Source organism: Sander vitreus, chromosome 5 (genome assembly GCF_031162955.1).
Source record: "Sander vitreus isolate 19-12246 chromosome 5, sanVit1, whole genome shotgun sequence".
Classification (NCBI taxonomy): Eukaryota; Metazoa; Chordata; class Actinopteri; order Perciformes; family Percidae; genus Sander; species Sander vitreus.
The window spans coordinates 22,630,445-22,656,837 of record NC_135859.1 but is presented as its reverse complement, the minus strand read 5'-3'; the positions used below and the strand labels follow the sequence as shown (position 1 = coordinate 22,656,837).

General features: G+C 40.0%; 1 protein-coding gene across 2 annotated transcripts in view; it reads left to right on the top strand.

Moving 5' to 3' along the window:
• Nucleotides 1–26,393, top strand: part of sh2b3 (SH2B adaptor protein 3) — a 56,836-nt gene that overhangs the window by 25,726 nt on the left and 4,717 nt on the right. For both annotated transcript variants that reach the window (XM_078251040.1, XM_078251041.1), the window contains exons 3-7: nucleotides 17,381–17,482; nucleotides 19,044–19,132; nucleotides 22,362–22,453; nucleotides 25,245–25,459; nucleotides 25,612–25,789. In XM_078251040.1, the coding sequence (XP_078107166.1) occupies nucleotides 17,381–17,482; nucleotides 19,044–19,132; nucleotides 22,362–22,453; nucleotides 25,245–25,459; nucleotides 25,612–25,789 (676 nt within the window). The remainder of the gene's footprint in view (nucleotides 1–17,380; nucleotides 17,483–19,043; nucleotides 19,133–22,361; nucleotides 22,454–25,244; nucleotides 25,460–25,611; nucleotides 25,790–26,393) is intronic.

Here is a 26,393-nt window from a genome sequence, read left to right as displayed (position 1 = left end):
AAAATGTTGATAGATGGTGAAGCGTGAGAGTAGATGTTCTCCTGTTTGTCTTCTTTGGTTCATCAAAATAGATTACTTGAAGGTTCTGCTTTTGTAGTTTCTCTCTGCTGACCTGCCTGAACTTGTCCCCCGTCTCCTAATTTTCCGTACCAGATATTTATCTTGTACAGTCCACAGAGACCTGAGGGGGAAAAAAAGCCTCTGGAAGTCAGCCTTCCAGTTGGCTCGGAGTTTGGAAATCCCTTTAAAAACAATATGTCTGGTTGGTTGGCATAATGTTATTGGTTTGAAATAAAATGATAGCCCACTGTCACTCAACCCTTTTCTTAAATCTGTCCCAATGAAACTGAGGTCTGCAGGGTTGCATGGGATTCTTGATTTTCATGTGTCATGTGTGTTTCATGTGTAGTCATGTGTGAAACTGCTGTGGAAGTTATTAGAGCTGTAGTTATGCACAGAATAAGGCAGCAACTAACAGCTACTTTGATTATCAATTTCTTAATTATTATTATTAATAATAATAATAATAATAATAATAATACTTTAAGTAAAAAAATAAACTGCCTGTTTTGTAGACCTACCCGTTTGGTCTTTGGAAAGTACGGTAAGGTGGTCGGACAAAAGCAGCCAAAAGAATTGCATATACAAGTGTATACAAAGAGAGCATTTTTAATAAAGTACACACACCATGGAAGCCTGAATCATTAAGCAGAATCTCGGTCAATAAAACCTTAAAGATATTTAGTCTCTGTGATCAGAAAGCATCCCACTCTTTTCAGGATAGGTGTGATTAGGTTTCTAAAAACCAGGATAAGTGTTTATGCTAGTTTTTGTAACCACAACAAAATTGATGATTTTTCATCAAAAATATTCATCATTTTACTTTGTGGTAAACTTAGAGTATTGGAAAATATGAGTACTCTTTAAAGATGATTAAGCTTTTTGTTGGTGGTGGTGGACACTGGCCACTGTGAATAGAAATACAGGCTACATTCAACCTTATTTAGTATCTTAATTAAAAGTCCTCCCACACCACACTTGCGTGAAAGTCGGTTTAAGGGATTAAGACAAAGTCAGCAGTAATGACTCTTGTCAGGAATACAGTGAGTCATAAAGAGATCCTACCAAGTTAAAACCCACAAATTTCCAAGGAAGGCACTTGGTGTAAATATAACTAAGGGCTTCAAAGAACTGCAACCTCTGATATGTTGTAGACTACATACAGTAGATCACTAGATAATATTCCTTTTCTTTACTTGTTATGTCCTTTGATATAATTTGAGATATGATTCATGTGGAGATTTCTGATTGAAAAGCGCATATTGTGGGCAGAATCCGCAAGTTTATAGACCAGATCTATTTCAGTGACCATGTTTACATGAACCACGGGCTTGCCCACGTTGTTCTCAGTAGACGAGAAGTGCTGACCTTGACTATGGATATTGGAACATTTTAAGGAACTGAACCTGACTGTGGATGAGGCCACCAGAACACTCTTGGTGAAGTCCCTGTGTTAGTCATAACCTCCATAGTGGTCTACATATTTATTTATTTGTATTTTTATTTTTTATAGAGAAAGGGGACCAATTATCAGGGTATGACACTGTTCAGCCTTTCAAGGAAAACTTTTTTTCAGCCAGGATGTCTGAGAAAAGGCTCTGGCTTCTGGTCAAGGTATACAGTTTGATGAACTCAACATTAATTCATTCTGTAGCATCCAGTGCAAGCTGGAGAGGTTTTTAGCTGAGTGTGAACCCATGATACCCTCTCCTTTTGAGTTGGGAGTGCATTGCTGTCCTAAGTAAGCATGTTTAAATGTCTTGGGTGTTGTTCATGAGTAAGGGTCAGGTGGAGCAGGAAATTGATAAGCAGATTCATGCAGTGGTGAGTTCATATAGCAGAATTTGGCGTCCTTTGCAGAATATGCTGGAGGGAAAACACATCCCACTTGGCGCCTCAGGAGCCCCCAGAAAGAGCTGGAGGATGTGGCCCGGAAGACGCAATAAGGGCTACCTTGCATAGCTTGTTGCCTCTGCAACATCAACATTTTATACACGTCTACAAAATTGGGGTTGTGTCAAGCCAAGATGTGGAGAACAACAATGCTCACATAAGATACAGTTTACTACAGCGGGCATCTGTTGCTTTTGTTTATTTGAATTCAGTCTAAAGGAGGCAGAAAAACTCATACGCATACAGAGTAGAAGTCTGTGTGTGTGTGTGTGTGTGTGTGTGTGTGTGTGTGTGTGTGTTAGCGTGTGTTAGCGTGACAGCGTGACACAAATCTATAGAAACATCTAAAGGAAGTAGAGTGGTTAGAGTCATGTGGTCAAGATGTTTGTCAGATCTCTCGCTCTGTCTCTTTCTAGTTCTGTCTCTTTTTTTTGCAGAAGAGGTTGTCGTGCTGTCTTTCTTTGCGTCTCTGCCTGCATTAATGAATACTCTGTTTCAATACATAGTTTTCCTTTGGTGATTAATCATAGTTAATTATTCCTGCGTTTGAAATGTGTGTTTTCTCCCTGTCACTTGTTGACCTGTGTGTGTGTGTGTGTGTGTGTGTGTGTGTGTGTGTGTGTGTGTGTGTGTGTCCTACAACCACAGTGCCAGTACACATGACCTTGCTGAGTTGCATGTGGAAAGCCCCCAAATCAAAGTTGTAAAACACCCTCACCCAATAGTTTTCTCTTGACTCTTATTCATCATTACGAATACACACACACACACACACACACACACACCCGCAAACACTATTATGTTACACAGCATCATTATGTCATGGTTCAAGTAGTATGTATGTATGTGAAGTACTCCTTTTTAGTTACATTATCAAAAGATGTTTGTCATGTAAACACCTGTAGCGCACATAGTTCAACTTGGGACTCTTTAATAATGACCATATTTTTCAGAGCATGGCACTCTACTTGGAAGTGCTTGCTTAAGGTTTTCCACTCTAAGACTCCCCATAGATTAACCCAACAGTATTTACTCTCAGTTGCCAGTTTATTAAGAACATTATTACCCTCATGAATGTAGGATGTATTGCAGTGCTGTTGTATTGCATTAGTTTTAACTAGGTATACCTAATAAACTGGCTATTTTACTATTTTATATCTATGCTTTACTCTGTCTCAGAGCCAGACTTTCTGGGTCCCTCAGAAAAAATTATAAGTATTAAAACTGTACAAATACCAGATTTAGATGACATTAAGATGAACAAAGAAGTAGTTTTTTTTTTTAAATAATTTGCTTGTCTGGTTGCCCTGTGGTGGTTGTGGGATCTTCATGGTTTATGCTCTTCTGTTGGTGCTTCTGTAAAAAGAAACACTTATAGTCCACTTTAATTGCAGTATTTGCAAAATGATGACCACAAGAGTAAACCACATCAGCATCATGACATAAAGATCAGGTTTTAGGTTTTATACCGAAGGAAAACTAGTGTGATGTGGACAGTGTCTTCAAGTGTTTTTTTTTGTTGATATATATGACAATAAATTGAATATCTTAAGGTTTTGGTCTGTTAGTCGGACAGAAGAAGCTGATTTGGGTCTTTGTAAATTATAGAGTGTGGTCTAGACCTACTCTATCTGTAAAGTGTCCTGAGATAATTCCTGTTATTATTTGACACTATAAATAAAATTGAATTGAATTGATTTAAGACATCACCGGGGCCTCTGAGAAACTGTGAACGTTGGTTATTTCATTTCATAGAGTTAACGATGAAACAATCGGCAATTGGCAGATTAATGGATAATGAAAATAATCGTTAGATGCGGCCTTAAAGGTGCACTATGAGTTCCTGCTTGACGTCACTTCTGTTGACGTTCCAAGTAAATACCAAACAGAGCAAGCTCGCTCCTCCCCCCATGTTTCCATAACTGTCATGAACGCGCATGGAAATGGAAAGTGGATTTGTGCTACACTAACATGAAAACAAACAAGTGCCATTACGAGTTCGTTGGATGCACTTCAAAGCTAGCTGTTAGCTGCTAGTAACCTAGCTTGATAATAACTACCTTAGCCAGTACAACCAGTATAGTTGCCACAACTTTGTAGGTTCGCTCTCATGGGATAACTTTGGAAAATAATTACTTTTTATTGGCACGAGGGCGAAATGCATGCGAATTGTGCATGCATTTACAACAACCAATCTTGACTTTACCTACCTGTCCAGTAAGAACTTAGCCACCTGTGCATCGGACTGGAAGCCCTTCTGCCGGCGGAGTTCTCGCCACCTTTGGATCGATTCCCCAATGTAAATCCGGGTCTTCGTTCGCTCCTTCTCAATCTCTCTTCTTCTCGCCATATATTCCTCCGAACGTCTTTTCTTTGGTCGTGTCTCAGCCATTTTCCAAAATATATCGAATTGAGTCGTAGTTCACGGCACCGTCCAGCTATCCAGCAGCTACTCTCAGATACAACTCGCGCTACTCAATCAACTCTGCTCACTGTTCCCCCCACACTTTGAGCAGTATGGCCGTGGTATTAGTATTCCGTTGTATGTGGTATTAAAATGCTGTAAAAAAAAAAAAAAAATCACTGTGCTATACCTTACTCTCTCCTCTTCACTCCATGCTTTTCCTGAGTCACATCTCCAATCCTGCTTAGCTCCCTCCTGTGATGCTCTCCGGGCAAGTCCTTAGCCTGGTTTCCATTACAGGGCCAAATACAACTAGCATTTACTCATTATCTCTGCCTCTCAGTTTCCCCTAAAAAAAATGAATAATTTTGTTATGCTGCCAGCCGAGATGATTTTTGAATTGTGGCTGTAGCTTCTCACTAAGCAAACCATGGCTTTTGATACTGCGTTATAAACATTTAGAGTTTTCTCTGGCCCTGGCAAGTCCCACTTGGCTCTGACTTATTTGTGGAAAATGTTATCATGGCTAGATCTCCTTCCCTGTATAAACCTGGTTCTGGCTCAGTGGTACCAGGAACTGTTGTCATAAAGGGCAAAATTGCACAGTAAGGTTTATTCAGAGACAATGGTGTGGCACCGGGGCAGAAGGGAAAGGAAGGACAAGAGAACGTTTTTCTTCCCAACTTCTGGGCATGTCTCTTTGTCAGATGTGGGTTTTCGTAGTTTGGAAAATCAATCCCGGCTGATTTTGATTTGTATGTCTTTCTAGTGTTGGAGTAAGCCAGACCAATATATCAGCAGGCCCATATTATCATCCACTATTGGGATAAAAATATATCTAAGACAGCAGCCAATGTTTTTTTTCATTATCGATTGCTGCCTTTAGATAAATCATTTACTCTATAGAATATCAAAGAATAGTGACAACATGCCAAAAGTCCAAAACCCAAAGATTTTTGATTTACAATAATATATGACAAACAAAGCAGTCAATCGTTAGCCTAGAAATCTAGACGCACCCTAGTGGCAGCAAATTTATTTTGTCTAGGCACTCTCCGTTGGCTTGCAAGCTGGAAAACCAAACTCTGGTCAGGGCAATCACATTGTGTATAGAGTCGGTAGACGGGCTTATGGCTGCTGCTGCTGGGAACAGCAGTCTTCTGGAAGACTTGGAGTTAAGCTTTTCTTTGAGAAAAGAACAAAGAACGGCACTGAAATCATTCTTAAAAAAGGAAGATGTGTTCGGAGTTTTGCCGACCGGATACGGCAAAAGTTTAATCTATCAACTAGCTTCGCTACCTTCTTCGTTGCTCTGCCTGGTTGTAGCGCTATCCTATTGCGTGCAGAGGGAATTTGAAAGACAACCGTTTATCCCGCCCCTCGGATTGAGCCCTGTCAATGGTGTGTTCCCAGACCCAACATCTTGATGTGGGTCTGGCTTGTCAGGCTAGTCAATCGTCACATTTCAATCAATCAATTACCAAAATAGAAAAAAAATTCTGTCAACCAATTAAGCCTAGAGGTCTGAAACTTTATACAGGTGTTGTTAAGATATAAAGGTATCTGTGGGGCATAAAACATGTTTTAGGCTACAGCTACATTACTAAGTTTTCATTTCCACGATCATCCACACAAGAGTTTTAAGCTCCAGTAGCAGATGAGTTCTTGATGAGTTCTTCTCCATCCATATTAACACGTCTGACAACACATATCACCTGACTTTTCACATACACTGGGCATGCGCGTCCTGGTGTAAACAGGAAGCAGATTGTCTGACGTTATGTATGTATAAGTTGGAAATACAAAAAAAAGAAAAACTTGATCAATGAACAACAATGGCGAAAAGTAAGACGAGGAATTTATTTGCTTGGACCGACCACGAGGTGGAACTGTTACTAAAAGGTTTAGCTTACCTAACCGATAAGACTGACTGACTTTTGTTGTCATTTCCAAAGGTCTTTCAGTTCTTCTGTTCATAAGCTTTTCCAGACGTGATTGTAGGCAAAGAAAAAATGAGAAATACATTTGACTAGTCTTTTCCACATGCACAGTAAGTGAACACACAACACACCCTTAACTGACACATGCCAAGTCTTACGCATGTGGATGAGTAGCACACGACTGAAATTTCTTACATACACAAACGCCGACACACACATGCTAGCAATTTTCCATCCACTGCTGAGTGAATTTTGTGCAAACTTGTGCAATTTTGTTCTCAAACTAATGTCCATGTTTCATAAAAGACATATGCAACACTATGTACTTTTCAAAAGCACGCTAATGGTGATACAACATGCAGTTAACAAAGTACAGAAGCCTTTATGACAGCTTTTGCTCGTGTAACTACATTATTATTCATTCAAGAAGTAGATTTTCCAAAATTAAGTGTCATTAATTTATTTACATACAAAAACTTTGAAATTATTTTTTGGGCATTTCCACCTTTAATGGATACAACAGCGAGACATGTAAGGGGAGAGAGAGGAGGAGACAAGTAGGAAACCGTCACAGTTTGGACTCCAACCCTGGACCTTCTGCGTCGCGGTATAAACCCCTACGTAAGTGCGCCTGTTCTACCAACTGAGCTAACCCAGACACACAGTATAGCTTTTTGTGAATCAGTGGAAATAGTTCAACTCAGCTGCTTACGTGGAAACGGTGTTTGTGTGTGCGTGCACATCACTGCTCACCACTACACACAATCACACAATCTGTTTCTTAGTAAGATGATCTGGTTGTTTTCCATGATATTTCAGCTGCACTTTGATTAGCTTTTGTTTGGGTAGAGGAAGGTGTTACACTCATCACGAAATGTTGTGTTGGATCTATGGATGAGTTGTAAATTATAAGCTAAGATTCAAATCAGAATCATTTGGAGTCAGGGCCAAAAATTCAATACTTTATCACATTGACCTCGAAACATCTTGTCATTCATATCAGCAGACATTTCTCCACAGAAATGTACTCTGTTCGTCTGAGAGAGTTTGTAAAATTTGGGGGCATTTTTGTCTTTTTATATGATAGTGACACTAGAGAGGTGACAGGAAATGAGAGGAGAGAGAGAGGAAGCCCGCAGCTGGACTCAAATCGGGGACGTTGTGACCACACGGTTAACATCCCAGACCATTAGGCTACCAGGACGCGCTGGAAACTATATATCATGCTGCACTGCCATATTGTTTTTGGCTCACACTTGTGTTACCACTCTAGTACAATGTGGGTGAATGCAGTGTTGTTTGTGGTGCCTAAAGCACAAAAAAAAACGACACTTAATTGCCAAAGAAACACGTCTTTCCAAAAACAATGTGCCGGTTACTCAAGATAATTCACAGACCCCGCTGCCAGTAGTTTCTAATGGCACTATTACTTTGCTAGGAAGCAGTCCCAATAAAAACAGTTCACATTTTTTTAACAGAAAGTCGTTCCAATGAAAACTGTTCACAGTCAGGTCTGCGGATTATCTTGACTAACTGATACATATTTTCTGGAAGGAGATATTGCTGTTGACCTTTTCAATGTTGTGAGCACCGCAAATGAAATATTTGAGCAGTGACAGAAGTCTCCGTGATAAATCTCAAATCAGAGGCGAAAATATCCAAAACGATCTGCATCAAGAGATGTCAAGAGGGTTAGGTGGGAAAATGTTTTTGTGACTTACGTGAGCTGGTTCTTTAAGCAGTATCAGTACACATATAGAAAGTGAATATTAGTATGCATACGTAATGCATAATGTCTGAATGATCTCCCAATGTATTAACAACTTGAAAGTTAACCCAGCTAAAACAAATGCAGTCCAGCAATAAATCCTACCTTTATGAAGGTTATAATGTTCAGTTTTTGTTTTCATTTTAAAAAGGTGTTTATCAACTTTATGATCATTTTGGAGGATGTAGTTTGTGCTGCTTTTGAATGTGTTGCATTATACAGAGAGGTGTGCAGTCCTCTAAACAAGCTCTGTCCTAAATATTAGAATATATTTTTTATGACTTAAAGCCCTTTACATTGTCTACTGGCTTAAAGTTTGTCAGAATTAGGCAGAAATGTTACTACTTTCCCTTCTTTTTCTGATCTCTCAGGCTTGCTAATTGGTCTTGTCTCATGTGCAAAACCGCAGCTAATTCATTTCCAAGGAACGGCACTCAGTTCTGTGAATCTTGAGTGTGCTGTCTTAACTTCTGCATATTAGGCTCATATACTGTATAAGTGTTTCTGAGAAGTATGCAAGGAGGGCAGCACAATGAACTGACACAATTATTCATCACTGAAGGTTGACAGCTTCTGACAGGTTTCCTAGAAAACACTCCTCTCTATCACTATTGGTAACCCCACAACGTGTGTGTGTGTGTGTGTGTGTGTGTGTGTGTGTGTGTGTGTGTGTGTTTCCCCCCACATCCTCCATGATGCCACAGATAACGCTAATTGTGAATGTGATCTGATCTCCTGGCTGCCTGTACTCCACCTATGCACATGTACCAGAAACCAGTGTGTACAAAGGTGGCTGTCAGAGTTTTTATCAGTTGAGGCATGTTTTTTAAAATATTTTCTTTGACCGTAAAAGAGCTGATCTAAAAGAAAAACGCTACATGAAAAGTAAAAATGCATAAAATAAACCTAAAAAACATTTTATAGTAAGTTACAGTAATTTTAACTTACTGTAAATTATTTCATAGGTGTTGCCATGTTCATGCATTTGTATTATGGTGTTAAGTGATCACAGCTGCTCTCCGTGGACGTATTTCTGAGCCAACGATATTTTGAATAATTTGAAGGGCAGAGATAATCGGCAAAATATCCCTCAGCGTGACAGCGTGACCTTTTGACTTTTTTTTTTTTAAATGTTATGTTTTGGATCAACATCTTGAGTTCACTTTCCAAATCGAAAAATACCCAACACAAACCACTGATCTAACTGCTGCATTACTGGAAGAAACTTTAGCCAGCCTGTCATGGAAGAAACCAGGAGTGAGCTGGTGTCACAGAATCTATTTCTGTCCCACCAGCTATGGAGAAAGACCTCATGAGTTTTTATCTGTTTAACACAAACAACAGGTGGTGGTGTCTGGCAGTAGTGTAGAGGGCTGAAAACTATGCCAGCTGCTACAGATCACCATAGTGTTTGTTGCAGCTACAGCTATTGTAAACACATTAAACACATTACAACATTACAAACATCAAACATCACATTCACCTCAGCCATATCATAAAAATCATCCTGTAAATTTCACACACATTGACTATTGAAAAATAGCAGCGGACAAAAACAGATCACATCACATCTGTGTGGACAGATGAGGAAACTGTAACCTTCCCAAAATGAATAACAACATAAATGCCATGTTTCCATCCAGATTCCGCATCGTTTTGGTTCTTTTGAGGTTTGACTGGCGCTCTTTTAATTACATTATCTCACTGTGCCCTCTTCTTCTGCGGTGGTTTAATGGCACCTGACAGGAGAATTAACACCACCTACTTTTTTCCTTTTCAGATGAACCAGCACCTAATATTCACTTAACAGTAGTGGATGGAAACACTTTAATTTGCATTCTCTTTTAATTAGCTAGGAGAGTGGGGTCGGGGTTATGTGGAGAGTGTGAGAGAGATGCACTGGCACGGCTTTACGGAAGAAATGGGTCATGTAACACAACATCAAACTATATTGATTTAAACGGAATTGTACTGTTCATTTTACTGGTGATTTGCTTTTGTGTGTGTGATCAACTTTTTATTAGCACCTTCAGACATACAAAAGAAATTCCACAATGTGTGAGGGATTGATTTGCTTATTTTATGGGTTTTGTTGACAATAACAAAAAATATAGACCATACTTATCCTTTAGGTATGCAGCAAGGAAAAGAAACACATCAATGATCCCAACCTGAAACCAGGGGAAGCGCAGACAGATGCGTCTGTCAAGGTTTCCTATGTCTGATAGGAAATGTCTCCACATCGCTTTATTAGTGATGTACGATTAGTTTGTGTCTGTCATTGTGCACCCGTGGATTTGCACACACACCATCCTCCTCCTGTCCAGGTGTTTGTGTGTGTGTGTGTGTGTGTGTGTGTGTGTGTGTGTGAGAGAGAGAGAGATAATTGTGCATATACACACTTTCCAAAATCTCTTCTGAAACCAGTTTGGTAACCCTGCAGAGTTTAAGGTCAGTCCACCACGCATGCACCCCGGACAGCGTAGGCTACATTGACCCTCAGAGGGATAGTAGAATGTGGAGTGTCATTTAGTTAACGGCCTTGAGAAAGGGACCCTGGGAAGATCGTTTTGGACTCCAAACATCCTGTGTGTGTGTGTGTGTGTGTGGGTGTGTGCGCTCAAACTGTAGATGTGTTTGTGACTGTGTGGGTGAGAGGTTGCATGGCCGCATCTCTGTTTGTGTGTGTGTGTGTGTGTGTGTGTGTTAACTTGTGTGAAGAAGTTACTTTGATTGGTTAAACAGTCAGTGTTAGTTGTGTCACGATGTGTCTTATTAGTTTTATTTAGGCATTCATTTGGCACTTTTTCAAAAATATATCCATATCTAATATAGAGCTGTGACTGAAGAGTTACTATTAAAAATGGATTACTTGATTGCTCCTTTAGTCTGTATAACATGTCATCACAGTCCATAAAAATCATCTTTTTGTGTCTCATTGTGGTCGTTTTCCGTCTCTGTGGTCTAGTTGTGTATCTTTTTTAGTCATTTTTATTTTTAGATTATTTTTGGGGCTTTTCCTCCTTTATGTGATAGGACAGCTAGGTGAGAAAGGGGAGCGAGAGGGGGAAGACATGCAGGAAATCGTCACAGGTTGGATTCGAACCCTGGACCTCTGTGTCGAGGCATAAACCGCTCAGTATATGTGCGCCTGCTCTACCCACTGAACCAACCCGGCCACTATTTTTTTTGTCTTTTTGCTCTTCTTGATGTTTTTTTGTCTCTTACATGTCTTATAAAATGTATACACACAACATTAAATAGGCACAAAATAGTATAGTACGCATCCACCGATAAATAATGACACAGAAGGAAACAGAAATAACGAAGGACTGAGTTAGACAGAAATTACATATAGGGTACATATCATTTGAAAAGCCAATATGTAGGCCATGTTGTCACTGTTGCATATCTGCATCTCAAATTCACAATATCAGTTTGTTGTTGTTGTTGTTGGGGTGTGTGTGTGTGTGTGTGTGTGTGTGTGTGTGTGTGTGTGTGTGTGGCTGAAACATAGTAGTGAAAGTTGACTCAATCTGAAAAGAACCGGGAGTGAAAAGTTGATGGTGAACAGATCACCATCAGGTTAACATGTTGCACGTTGATATTTTAGTTGTCAAGAAAAGAGCAAACAGTAGAGTGTTGGTAATCTGTCTTTTTTATGTTAGTAATATCTATAAAAGGGCTACAACTAACACTTTACTCCTCATGAGTTGATCTACTTTTAATGAATGGGTAATTGGTTAGTCTATAAAATGTCAAAATATTGTGAAAAATGTACATGATAACATCCCAAAGCCCAAGGTTTGACAAAAGCAGTCAATAAATAAATTCACAAATATATAAAGCAATAGAAAATGCAGCAAATCATCTAATTTACACACAGTAACATGTAGTTACTGTGGTAGATAAAACCTGCATTTGCATTTACATGTAAGCATTTACATTTTTAGCCAATGAGCAGACAAGAAGATAGATACCACATTTGCCCCTGAAATTTTAACCCTGTAATGGCTGGAGCTGTGTCAAAGCAAAAACAGGGCCTCCTATAAGCATATCACACCCTGTGCAATGTATAATTACTTATTTCTATATATTTTTGTATATAGTTATTTCAAGTATGTGTATGATTGATGTGGGTGTGTTTGTGTATTTGAGAAGTGTTTTATTTTGTACTTTATTGGCTTTTTTCTTTGCACTTTTTAAATGGAAATCAGAAAAACGCACCGACATATATGTAGAAAAGAAATCATATAAAATCCATTTTTTAGTCTTTTGGCTTCTGGGTTTTTTCTGTAGTAAGCTGATACATGTGGCTATGACATTGTGTTGTCTGTATCTCACTAGATGTGTTTACAGCAGTGTATTTTAATAATTTTACAGATGTATGACTTGGACGGAAATAGAAACCCTCCATTCTTGCCTCTGTAACTCTGTGTCAGTAAGGCCTAGAATCACCCTGACTCTTGTAACAAAAACTTGAGTGTTTCCTTTCCAATGATACCAGGCACATCCCTGAGTGTCAACGTATATCTCTACCACTTTTAATTTGTCCACTGAAGCTATGAGCTTGCAGTAACTTTAGTTTGGTACCACTTTAATGGTTTCGCAGTTGCAGGATGAGGAACAGTCGCACTTTAAGACGGTAAAGTTGAGATCTGCTGGCAAAACAAGACATAGACATACATAAATAGATTCTGTTTACGGACCCATTATGCTCACATTCTATCACTTTGTCTGAATCTGCCTGTTTCATCGGTTTCTCTCAGTCTACTATAGAATGTGTATGTTGAGGAGGTTGATGCAAGGTAACAGTTGGTAAGGATATGTTACATTAGCTTTTGTTTTTGGCATCCTCTATAGTAAAGGATAAAGTCTGCAGTCTTGTTATTCCAAAAACTTGTCACTCACACACCGGTACACCAGGGGCCCTAAGAACGGGGGAACTTTTGTAAAATTATTAAAAATGTGTTTCGACTCACACAGCTATAAGCTTTTTACACGTCCGTGCTTATATAACCGGTGATCTTGCATCTTGAATTTAAAGCTCTGGTTCTTGACAATAATAAAGTGTACAGTATTAATGATTACATTGGGTATTTAGTGTAATAAATGAATGCCAAATAAACAAGTTTATATATTCTAATATGAAATAATATCAGTAAATAGCTGCTATTTGTAACTCCAAATAGCTTACAGCCATGGACAGATTATGCAACAATGGGCCCCTGGACATGGATATATAAAAAGCCCCCCACCCCTTTTACATAAGACACCAAGACTGTAAGCCGAAAAATGTCGTTTTGGATCTTTTTATGGTCGTTTTGAGTCTCTGTGGTTGTTTTGGATCTTTTTGTGGTTGATTTGTGTCTCTGTGTTTTGTTTTAGCTCTTTTTGGTTATTTTTCATCCCTTAGTATTTACTATGCATCACGTTTTGCGTCTTTATAGTTATTTTGCTTCTCTTTTGGTCATTTTGCGCCTCTTTGTGTCTTTGTGGTTGTTTTCGTGTCTCTTTGTAGTCATTAAGCATCTCATTTTGCATCTCTTTGTGGTCGTTTTGCATCTCTGTGGTCTAGTTGTGTTTCTTTTTGCATCTTCTTGTGGTTGTTTTTTGTCTCTTTTTAGTTGTTTTGTATCTTTGTGGTCATTTTTTTCCTTGTGCATTTAAAGACAAACGCACAGTTCATGAATGCTCACACATTTTCCCCACATTGCTTGGCGGTGTTATTATATGCAGATTAGAAAAAGGAAGAAAAACAGTGAAAAAGGTTTGGTCAGTGTGTGCGTGAGTTTACAGACTACACTTTGCAGTTGCGAGATAGGAAATGTGCTGTGAGCTTGAACTTGCTCCCCTGATGAAGTTGATTTATAGAAATCAGGCCTGTTATGTTGTTGCTCAACCAGTCAGCCATCTGCTGCCTGTTTTTCTTTTCTTTTTTTCTTCTTTTTCCCCTCCACAGACGCATATGGTTCCTCAAAGATGCTCTTAGTCAGAAACTCATTCACAATCTCCCAAAACATTCCTCTCAATGAGTTACTTGTAGCCCGTATACTTACCAACACACACAGTGTATACTGTGTTGGTCAAGGACCGAGTCTCTCACACACACACACACACACACACACACACACACACACACACACACACACACACACACACACACACACACACACACACACACACACACAGAGTACCACATCTCATTAGCTGTTGCATATCCAGGGTAGTTATGATGTTGATGGTGAAGCTTTAACATCCTTTATCTTTGTTGTGGTGTGTTTGTTTTTTACATTAAATGGATGCATGTTCAGTAAGCAGCAATGTCCAAATAGAAGTAAACTGGTTTGTGTTCAAAGTTAAGAGTTATCAAATATTTTAGATTTCATATCATTCAGATTTCAGTTGTATGTAAGGCTGCAATTACCAGTTATTTTCATTACGGATTAATCTGACGATTATTTTCTCAATTAATCACCAAAAAAAACTCACAAAAAATGGCTGTTACAATTCTCCAAAGCCCAAGATGACATCTTTAAATGTCTTGATTTGTCTGACTAGTTTAATATTTTCAGTTAGATATTGTCTCTGGTCTTTCCTGCAAGTGTGCACACGTTTCCTCTGAGAATGTATTGATAGTATCTCTCTCAAAACTTCAGTGGTGGCAGCAATTTGATAACAAGTACAACTTGTAGTCGGTTCCTCATTTACTGACTCAGATCTCTCTAAATGAGTCACATCCCTCTCATCTCTGCGTCACAGTGCTTTTTATTGATCGTAGTAGACGCTGTGGTTAAAACAAAGAGCGCTTGGAGTTATGGGGTTCATTCACGTCACCGGCAAGCTGAGAAAATTGGACGAGTAGGGGGTTTAATCTATTCTGTGTGTGTGTGTGTGTGTGTGTGTGTGTGTGTGTGTGTGTGTTTATCCTAAACATTCCTCAGGCTCACACACTGTCACATAGACTCATAGTCATCCAGTGCACAAAGCCCTGGAATCTGTCCTCCCTGCTCTTTCTTCTGCTCTTCCCTGCTCCCTCTTCTCCCACCCAACGCCATGTCTTTCCTTGTCTCGTGTGTTTCCTTTTGCTGCTTCTGCTCTCTCACGCTATTCACCCTCCTCCACCCTTTTTTTTCTTTTTTTTTTTAGGGTTTCATTTTGATCCAAGTGAAACTTGTTAGCTGTGTGCTGGAGAAAGTTTAGTGCTCTTCACTTTAATTGCTGGTAGATTAATTAATAATTAATTTTTGGGGGACTCCATTCCAGGCTGGGTGATAATATTTATCATCTCTCCTCATAATTATATCATGATAAAGTAAAGCTATTGTGGTTCATAGTCAAAATGAATCTGTCCCTGTGTAAGTATATTCTTAACAACACTGTTTTTCTTTTAGTATGTTAATTGAACAAACATATTTTTAACTTAAGTCTTATTTTCAGTGCATAAGTAGAGCTGCAACAATTAGATGATTAACTGATTAGATGATCATCATATATAGCAAACACATCTCACACACACTAGTTTTATACTCTAAATAGTGACTTCTGACCCAACATGCCACAGGCCTGTACACATGGCTGAGCCGTGTGTGTGTGTGTGTGTGTGTGTGTGTGTGTGTGTGTGTGTGTGTTGCGGTGCTCGAAGGCTCCGCATCACTTTAATAGTGATGTATGATTAGTTTGTGTCTGTAGTCATTCACCCATGGATATGCACACACACACACCATCCTTTCCTGTCTAGCTGGGTTTCATCTGCATGGAATAGAGGTCTCACACCTGTAGAAAGTATCTCCATTTAAGACTGGGCGATATGACGATATATATGGTCAAGCGATTATAAAAATGTCTATCGTATATATTGTTCTATATTGTTTCCATCGCAATGTCAAAAATTTCCAGCAATATTTACGTCATTTTGACGACACCTGCTTTCTGATCCTTGCACGTTATGTTCCTTTTGCACTAAAGTGCTTAATAAAATGAAAAAAAGACTTTATTTGTCAAGTATTTAATTCACACAGCAGTGTTCAAAAATACCAGGTGGTTATTTCATATAGACTATTATTTAATTACCAGAAAACATGCTGTATTGTGAGATACAGTATTTTATTTTTTTTAACCTTTATTTATCCAGGTAAGTCGATTGAGAACAACTTCTCATTTGCAATGACGGCCTGTCACATTCACACTGTTACACATTCATACCTGGAAGCTGCCCAGTACAACCACAGTCTGATCTGCTTGCCAAGCGCTGCTCTTTCACTTTCCCCATCCAGATTTTTCCTGTCGGTCTGGGGATTGAACCGTGCCAGCGCGATCTTTAACCACTAGGCCACCACTGTCAGTATATAGTTGCAGAAAAGGTCACAAGCCTGACTCAAAGTCCCAGCATCAGGAGTTCATGCTGTGTGTCCTCAGGTCAAACAGCCACCAGGAAGCCCCTCATATCTTATTCTTCAATCACAGTTTGTCCCAGTGGGGTCCACCTTGGAGCTCCGCCATGAGAGCTCCCATAATGCTTTTCTTCTTCATACAATTCGCTGCATTTTCTTTTACTAAGGGAGGCTTCAGTTGCAGCAGCACTGAGGCTTCACACTCACACGACCATACAGATATAGAGACTTCAAATACTGTACATATGAACAGCCTGTGGTGTAGTGTCTTATCTGTAGCTTTAACTGATCAACCTTAAAATAAGACATATTGCAGTGGCAACCTAGTCAGAAGTAAAGTCTATTCTACCCATCTCAGTTCCAGTAAAGCTTTTTTTGTTGCAAGTACAAGCCACATTGCTGATATGCTAGATATTTGAATGAAAGTGAAAAAAGAGGTATTGAGCTACAAATGTACAAACCTTACTGCACTAATGTACAATTGAGTAACAAAGACTGTGTGAGTTTGACTGCTGCAAAGCTTTGAGCCAGCTTGCGTTGTAAAGCAGATGCTTGTATGCCAGAAGCACCACAAATTATCTGCAGGTTTAGAAGGTCGACTCACCTAAATCACTAAATAGTTTGGCTTTTATTTCTTACACCCCACCAAGCTGTTTTTTCCTCAGTGTGCTGTTGAGTCATTCAGAGAATTTGGCAATATCACATGGTTAGCCACCTTAGACATCAGAAGCTGATTAAAGACTAATTTCCTTATTACACAAACACATTTAACTGTTGTAGTATAATCATAAGGTTAACACGCACTTAGTCACACTCCTTTCTGCTTTCAGTTTATACTTTGTTCTTTTGGCTTTGTGCCTTTTTGTATTACATTTCATGAGAGTAACATCTGATCTGTCCTCATGTCTTTGTTGTTTTTCAGGCCTCCAGTCCCAAGCTGACGACTCCCTGCTCAGATATCCAAGAAGTCCGTCGTTGCAATCGGCTGGAGATGCCTGACAACTTAAACACATTCGTTTTAAAGGTATGTACAAGTTTTCAACTAAATGGATATATGATTCTGATCGAAAAGACTACAGTTGTAGTTTGCAGACTCTGCCCATTGGGTTGCTTACATCCACATTTGCGTAGATCTTCAACCCTCAATCCAACATGAAGAGGAAACAGGACAATCATTGTATCATATCATTTCATAACAAAACTCACAAAACAGCCTTCATTTAGACCTTGCTAGTTTAAACTCCACCCAAACCTCGTCTCTTGAGGATCAAACCCTCACCACCTGTAGGGTTAAAAGATGGCTGTCATAACATACGTTTACATGAGGGAAAACCTTCCACAGAAACTTCTCATATCAACAATCACTCCTCTACTGTCCATCCACATGCTCCATCGACCATTGTTTTACCAAAATATATCTAAATATACTGCTGTTTCTTTTGCTGTGCAAATCATTGCAATCCAGTGTAAAGTAACAAACTACAAAGTTTTTACAGCCCCCACTGTACCAACATTTCAGTGGTGGAACGAACGGGTGTGGGAAGCTTTACAGAATGGAAGAAATAACTCACAACTTGAGGCTCCAGAGGGACAAACTTTTGAAGAGATGGACCCCTGTCTTGCTTAAAATGTTTTGAAGAGGAGAGCGATCATCACCCCCACCCCCCTTTAATTCATTTTTTTTTTCTTTATTTTATTCTATTTTTTTATGTTTTCACTTTAATTATTTTATTTATTTACTTATTTATCTCTATTTTTGGTCTGATCAGATACCTCTTTATGTTACTATGTATGTCTGTGCTGACTGTCTACGATAAATAACAATAACGTTTTTACAGCCACAACAGTGAGTATTTGATAGCAGTTTTACATAACAGTTGTGGAAAGTGTGCTGGCTATCTTTCTATCAGTTTTGGTAGCCTTTTTTTAAAGTAATAATCTTGAAGATTTGTATTTAAATAAATGTCCGTTAAGTCACTATCTATCGCCGAATGAGGCAATACAATGCTGATTGAGCCTATGGTCCACTGATGAAAGCCCTTGCATTTGCAGTTTTACAAACTGGGTGTCTGTGGCGACATTCCCGGGAAAAATCACAAGCGGCACCCAAAAGAGGTTGGTCCGCCGAGGGAACGCAATAGACTCGCTCGTCAACTCACTTGTGTGTGAAGCGGCATACTGTTTCTTCTGGTCTCTGCTTGTGTTGCGAGTAAATGGTTTCTGTGGCCGAACAAACATAGAAAAAAGCGATGAGTACAGACGAAACTTCAAAAACAAGTGAGAGAATAATTCACTTATCGCCATACAGTAGGTGAGAAGAGAGAAGAGATCTTCGAAATTGTAACTTTAAGGTGGTGTATTACTTGAACCTGGTTTTTGATCATTAGAATAAGCTACAAAACTTACAATAAGGTGCGCCACCTTATTGGCAACATTAAGCCTTAAATATGCCGTTTGTGTTTGTATAGCATTAGAAAAATTGCACTTTTAATGTGTCTAGGCCACTTCTTGCACTGCACAATGTAGTGCAGCTTGGCGTCTATATAAAGTGGATGGTATATTTAATAGCATCTTTGTCTCTGCAGGTTAATCGAGGTAGTTTGATATTTGAGACGGACAACGACCAGCAGGTCAGCTCGTGGACCACAGAGCTAAAAGAATGTATCAGCAACAGGTGAGAAACACAAAGACGGATACTGTTATACAACCTAAAACATCAATAATGCGATAGTGCGTGTGTGTGTGTGTGTGTGTGTGTGTGTGTGTGTGTGTGTGTGTGTGTGTAAGTTAGTCCATGCCTTCATTTGCTTTAGGGCTCTACAGACCGAGCAGGTTTGAGCCATGTTATATTTGGAATAGTTCTGGAAATAATAATTCATCAAACTCATCAGTCAACTTAATATTTAGACTAAGCATTTGAGAGGTAACACATCTGGTGTGGAGAGTATTCTGTTACAGCTTGAACGTTAGGCAATAAAAGTGGTTTTGAAATTGAGCAGAACTTTTTATTTATATATTTCTTTGGTATTTTCTCCTTTATTTGATAGAGGACAGTGTAGAAATGTTGAAGAGAGAGAGGGGTATGACATGCAACAATAGTCCCAAGGCTGTAATCGAACCTGGAACTATGGCGGTTATATGGCATGCACTGTAACCACACAGCCACCAAGGTGCTCCCTTTATGTACCTTTTTAAAGTTAAACTTACTAAAGTTGGAGTTGTGTGGGAGGGTTACAGTCATTCCCTGTCTCTCTCTCCCTTCATTTCCTGTCACGTTTTTGCATTCCACCTTTGAAAAAAGGCTAAATATATTCACAGAAAAACATTAGAGAGCTGTGAAACAGAAACAAGTATAGTAATAGTATATAATATGTTAGTAAAATATGACTAGTATACACTAGGCTTGGTGGTCCACTAAAAGGAGCTGCAGCACATGCTCTGCCAAGTTTAGTATTTGGGGCAATTCTCTATATTAAGTAATATTCATACTGATACTCATACTGATACTGCAGTTTTTGTCTTTCGTTTCAGTGTGACAAAACAGTATCTTTATCAGCAGACATTAGGATTGGACCCAAAAAAGCTTTTATAAGTTTGACCTTTGACCTGTGTGTGTGTGTGTGTGTGTGTGTGTGTGTGTGTGTGTAAGGAAGTGTGGGGGAGGTCTGAGACTCGGGAGAATCTCAGGACCTTTCTCATTTCTGCAGATGTCTGTAATGCTCTTACACACACACACACACACACACACACACACACACACACACACACACACACACACACACACACACACACACACACACACACAGTCAGTAGTCAGCAGTACAGTGAACACTTATCTAGTGTGGAAGTGAGGCCAGTGATCACTCTGAATTCAGTGTTTATTTAGATACCTCACAAAGTGTTATATTTTTCTTTTCTCCATTTTATTAAAACATTTCAAAACATGACGAGGCATTTATCAAAGTGCATGTGCTAATATTTTTAGTAAGACAGTGTACCAATACTGAATTTAACTTTTTTTTTTCTTTTTCTAACCAAGGTGCATACTGAATGGGATATTGTACCTTTAAAAATCAACCAGTCTGCCTTCTGGTGGACAAACTACGCAATGGAGACACTGTTTCTAAATAACGTCAAACATAGTTTGGCATTTCTATAGCGCAATTTCTTGTTACAGCCGACATGTACAACGATACCGATATACTGTATCTGCAATTTGCTTATATGGGCCCAAATATCTATAAATAGCCTAGTGCACGCACACGTGTCAATTTCTTCTTTTTTGCTGATGTGATTATGAATGAGGAGAAGAAATCTTTTTTTTTAAGATTATTTTTTGGGCTTTTCCGCCTTTTAATGGACAAGACAGCTAGGTGAGAAAGGGGGGGGAAGACATGCAGGAAATCGTCACAGGTTGTTCTTGAACCCTGGACCTTCTGCGTCAAGGCATAAACCTCCATGTAGAGCACCTGCTCTACCCACTGACCCAACCCGGCCACGTCACTCTTTTTTTTTTTGTACTAAATTCATGGGAAGGGCCGTAATTAACATAATGCATCCTTTGTCTCCATATCTGAATTGTTAACATCACAACTACATAACATACAAGTTATAAAAGAAGGCAGGGTTTGAACTTCCCTCTCAAGCCTCTTGTTCATTCTTAGCACAACTACTTCCGTCACTTTTTGTGTGTACACCAAAGTGCAACACCATGAATGCCCTTTAGAAAAGATAGGCCCTTCTCACTGAAGGCCTTGTAACATGTCACAGCAGGAATAGCACAAGTGTTTCAGGGTCCTGATATTGTGCATGCTGGCTCACTGTCACGGCTCACTGGGACACTTGAATAGAACAGATCCATCGTTTTTAGGAACACCTGTGCTTTTCCTACTCTAACTGAGGCCTATTGTCCGAAATTGTGTGTCATCATCCCAGTTTGTATGAGTCATCAAGTCGAGACTACAAAAACCTGCAAAAGAGAGATGAAGAAGGGGGTGTGATGCTATGATCCTTTTCTAGGGGGGGCCATTTGGAGCAAGTATAAACACTTTTCCTTTTAGATGTGGTCAGATGTGGGAGGTGTAGCATTGCTGACTGGCTAAAATGTCCACAGTTTGCAAAATGTCCTCACTTTGCTAGAGGACCAAGAACACACACACGCAAGAGTGAGGAGAAAAGAGACTTGTCTTCCTGTTATTGAGAGCGCTGCGAAATCAAGTCAGCATTTTAGCAGGATCTGCTCGGGCTTCCCTCTTTAACCTTCCTTTAATCTGGTGTGTGTGTGTGTGTGTGTGTGTGTGTGTGTGTGTGTGTGTGTGTGTGTGTGTGTGTGTGTGTGTGTGTGTGTGTGTGTGTGTGTTTGTGAGCAGTGAAACAGAAGAACAGTTCAGATGTGAACTGGTGAACTGGACCCACTTCCTGTCTGTGCTCGGTGTCTTTGTGTTCCTTCAGCCTGCTGTTTCCTCCATGTTCACTAGACTCACCCCACCAACACACACACACACACACACACACACACACACACACACATACACACCTCGCTCTTTCTTTTTTTTGTTAAAAAAGAAAAGTGATATGTAGCATGTTAACGTCAATAAATCATCAACACATATTTTTGAGACAGTGGTGTAATTACAGTTGCTAAATGAAGCCTCTGCACTGCATTTTACAGCAACTTGAATATCTTTTCACCACAAAAGAGAAAGAAGACGCTGATCTTCCTGCACAAACAGAGCTGAAGCTTTCTTATAAGACAGATGGTGAAATCCAGATGGGAAAGAATGACTTCAAATGAAATAATCATGAAATTGACCCATTTTCCTTCCCAGGTGGTCCACAATGGGAATAACATACATGTGTTGTAGATACAGTATGTGTAATCTGAAACTTTTCTTGTCCTTTAGGTCAGGCAGTGTGGATCTGGAGCCTCTCCCCTCCCCAGCTGACAGCTCTGCTCCAGTCAATCACAGAGGGAGCTCAGAGTTAGGAAGTCAAAGTGAGTGATATATAAGACATGATGACATAAGGAGAGGTTGAAGACACATCATCCTACAATCAGTTGTAGTTGTGTGTTCATTTTTTTGACAATTGAATGCAAAATGAATGCGAGCATCAAAACTAACTAAATTACTTTTCTCAGATCTAATGATTGTAGTTGGTCCCCAGTGGACTTCTTTAGCAAGTATTGGCTTTAAGTTTTTTGAGTGTTATTTATTTATTATCTGGTCTAGCTTTTCCAACATTTTAGACACACATATTGTAATACAATTGGTCCAAAATGACGTGAAATTGCATATTTATTTTATTGAAGATTTTCTTGAGGGACGACCCCTAAACCCCCAACAAATATGTGCACCTACGTCTTCCACAAACCTAGGGAAAACACTGTTGTACTTTTCCGTATTTGTGTTCTCAGATTCCCTGTGCAAGGAGATATTATTAGTGCGTTCAACTCCAAATAAAGTGGTTTAGACAATCTAGATAAACTATTTGTTTACAACCTATCTGAACTCTCTTCTATAGTTCCCCATTGGACTTTGTTGTAGTCATGTTGCTGTGTTCCCAGATCTCAGCAAGTAACTAAGCAAATATTATCAATATAATCATAACCAACAGAAACAATGTCCAAACCTTTGATAATATAAATAAGGACCGTGTTTTAAGAGGTCGACATACTTTGGGGGGGAAAAAAATGAAGATTTTGAAAATCGATCCAAACGCAATAATGTCCGTTTTGTGGGCATCCCCGAGGGTAAGGAAGGAGGAGATCCAGTGAAGTTTTGGGTGAGTTGATTCAGGAGTTGCTGGAGATTGAGGGAGAGATTGAGATTGAGCGTGCACACAGAACCGCCGGCCAGCAGCCCCAGGCAGGAGACGGACCCCGGACCATTCTGGCAAGATTCTTAAGATCATCGGACTGGGACCTGGTGTTGCGGGCGGCTAGAGGCAAGGGCAAGCTATCCTGGCAGAAGAACAACATAATGCCATTTCTAGATACAGATAAAGCGCGATAGGTTCAAGGAGTGTACGAAAAAGCTTCATGAGAGAGAGGTGAGATTCTGAATCCTGTATCCTGCCAAACGTAAAATAGAAGCCAAGGCTGGAGTTAAGACATTTGAATGCCCCCGAAAGGCAATAGCGTTCATAGACCTGATCAAACCCACCTCGCTACCTGGATCGCGAAGCCGAGTAGATAGATCGAGGAGGGTTACCCCATTCAAACACAGGTGGCGCCTTAGCTCCTCCATTTTACAGGAGCCAGAAAATATAGAATTAGGTCTGAGCTAAAAGAGTACTTGATGATCAATTGGTTTGGGTCTACCAACAATGTTATCACCCATTATCACCTTTACAAAGCCTGTCTGTTAAACTGTATGGTGAGGCAAAAACACATTGGATAATCTCTCACTTAAATGTCGTTTGGCCCAAAGTGGCCCGGCTGTTTGAACTGGATCCATATCTAAATACTTCAATTGTTTGGCGAAATCCAAAGTTATGTATTGGTAGATCTCCCCTTTTTTGGAGGGATTGGTTGGAAAAGGGTATTGTCACACTGGAGGATCTGTATCTCGGTGGCATATTGAAATCCTTTGAGGAAGTGGTACACCAATTTGGAATCCCTAGGTCTCAGTTTTGTTTTTAGATTTTTGGATCCAGTTCTTTAGCCCCGAAGGCACCTGAATGTTTAGATAAGGTGTTGTTGAATATAGAAAAGGTCATGAGCCTTCAGGGTATTATTCTATGCTTTTGCAGAGTCTGGGGGATGGATCCTGGACAGCCCTCAAAAAGACACGGGAAAGGGATCTGAGTATTACACTGGATGATGAGGAGTGTGGCAGAATCTGTAGGAATATTAAAACTATGTCACATGATGTTAGGGTGCGCCTCATTTAGTTCAAGATTATTCTATTGGACTCCCTCCAGATTGTTTAGAATTGGTCTGAAATACACACCAAATTGTTGGAAATGTAAGACGGCCAATTACTTCATGTCCTGTGTTCGGATTGCAGGGACCGAGGTTCCATTCAGCCCAAGAGTATTGGTTCTGGGAGATGGGTCAATTCTAAGTGGGATGGATAAGCGCATAAGCTGGGTCCAGACTAGTTCAATGATAGCCAGACAGATTTTTTTTTAAGGGATGGAAGTATGAAGGGGTGCCATCCATCCAGGAGTGGGCTTGTATGATGGCTAGGGTGGCGGCGTTTGAAAAAGGTCATATAAACGGTTTGCCAGATTGGATGTTTATACTAGAAAATGGGGAAAGGACCTGAGCTTTCTGGAGGGCTCCTAAGAAGCTTAGTGCTGGGGAGAGACGTGTATGATGGGCTTATGTTGATGTCATTTATACTATGTTTATTTGGTTTATGGTTTATTGTCTATTTTGTTACTATTTTGTTGAATGGTTTTGAATATTGTAGTTACTGTGTCATCTTTGCCATTGTAAATCACAAAAAAAATAAACTGGAATTAACAGCAATATTTCGCCAACAGCACTAATGGCAACTCATTCTTCTTTTAGCTCTGTTTTAGTCTCTACCAACTCTTTGGCTCTTTAGCCGCTAAATGCTCCACACACACCAATCGCTAACTTTATCTATTTTCCATTTACTGCTGAGCAGGAAGTGTACAGTAGCTTTTTAGAGCTTATTTGCTGGAAACAGCTGCCTGCTGTGGCTAAAAACAACACAGATGAGAATTTTGAGACTGAAAACAGTAATGTTGTGGTCAATAAAACCAAAAAACATAGCTTAAGAAACATTTTTTTTTTCCTCTTTTCATCCCTCCAGGCCCCATCACATTTGCCCTGCCCGAGCAGGTTGTCCAGAAGGCTGATCACTTCCTGTTCTCCTACCCCTGGTTCCACGGGCACATCTCCCGCGTCAAGGCCGCCCATCTGGTTCAGAGCTCTGGACCAGAGGGACATGGAGTGTTTCTGGTTCGACAGAGTGAGACACGAAGAGGAGACTACGTCCTCACGTTTAACTACCAGGGAAAAGCAAAGGTACGTCTCTTCACAATGCCTAACTGAGGGCTTGTTCACACTGGCATTTTAGTTCACATCCAGATTCAGCTCTTGCTCAAACTGTATGTAAAATAAAATGGCTTTCCTTGTTGTTTTCCCCACCTCACGTCTGTGTCTCTCTGTCTCCGCAGCACCTGCGCCTCTCGCTAACAGAATGGGGTCAGTGCAGGGTACAGCACTTGCGCTTCCCCTCTGTTATGGACATGCTCGGTCACTTCCGCCTCTTCCCCATCCCGCTAGAGTGTGGAGCCGCTGGTGCCGTCACACTCTCCAGCTTCGTAGTGGCGGGCTCCAGCCCTCCATCACAGGGTGAGACTCTACCATCCTCCTCTCAGTCATATCTCTGTCAAAAGCGTGATTTATACTTATGCTCTCGAAAAACGTAACTACACGTCACTGTGACGCACGTCGCTCGGTCGTGGCTTGGTAGCGTTGCATTTCCTAGTTCTCCTTTTTCATAAACAATATGAAATCAAGGAGAGGGTTAACTTTTCCTGCTACGGATTTCCCAGCTTGGTCATAAAACACAGGGGAGACACTTTGTTTCTCTCACTATGACTCTAGAGTCGGTACTCGCTCCGAAGCTAATCACCGTCACTCTCTCACTTCTCCCTCACTCTATCACCTGCTCCCCCCACCCACACACACACACACACACACACACACACACGCCGGCTCAACGCACACACCAACACATAAGTAGAAACTTCAGGCCACTTACGTAGGCTACGGCGAAAACTCTGCGTGGAGCCTCCGCAGAACCATAAAACAAGCTTAACTGAGAAATGATTTATGTCTGAGTGTTGATTTTTACATTAACATGTTTATTACAACTTGGGTCTTATTTTTTTAGTATTCACCATCATTTTTATTGGCTATGGTAACATTGCACATACAGAAATAATTGCCGAGA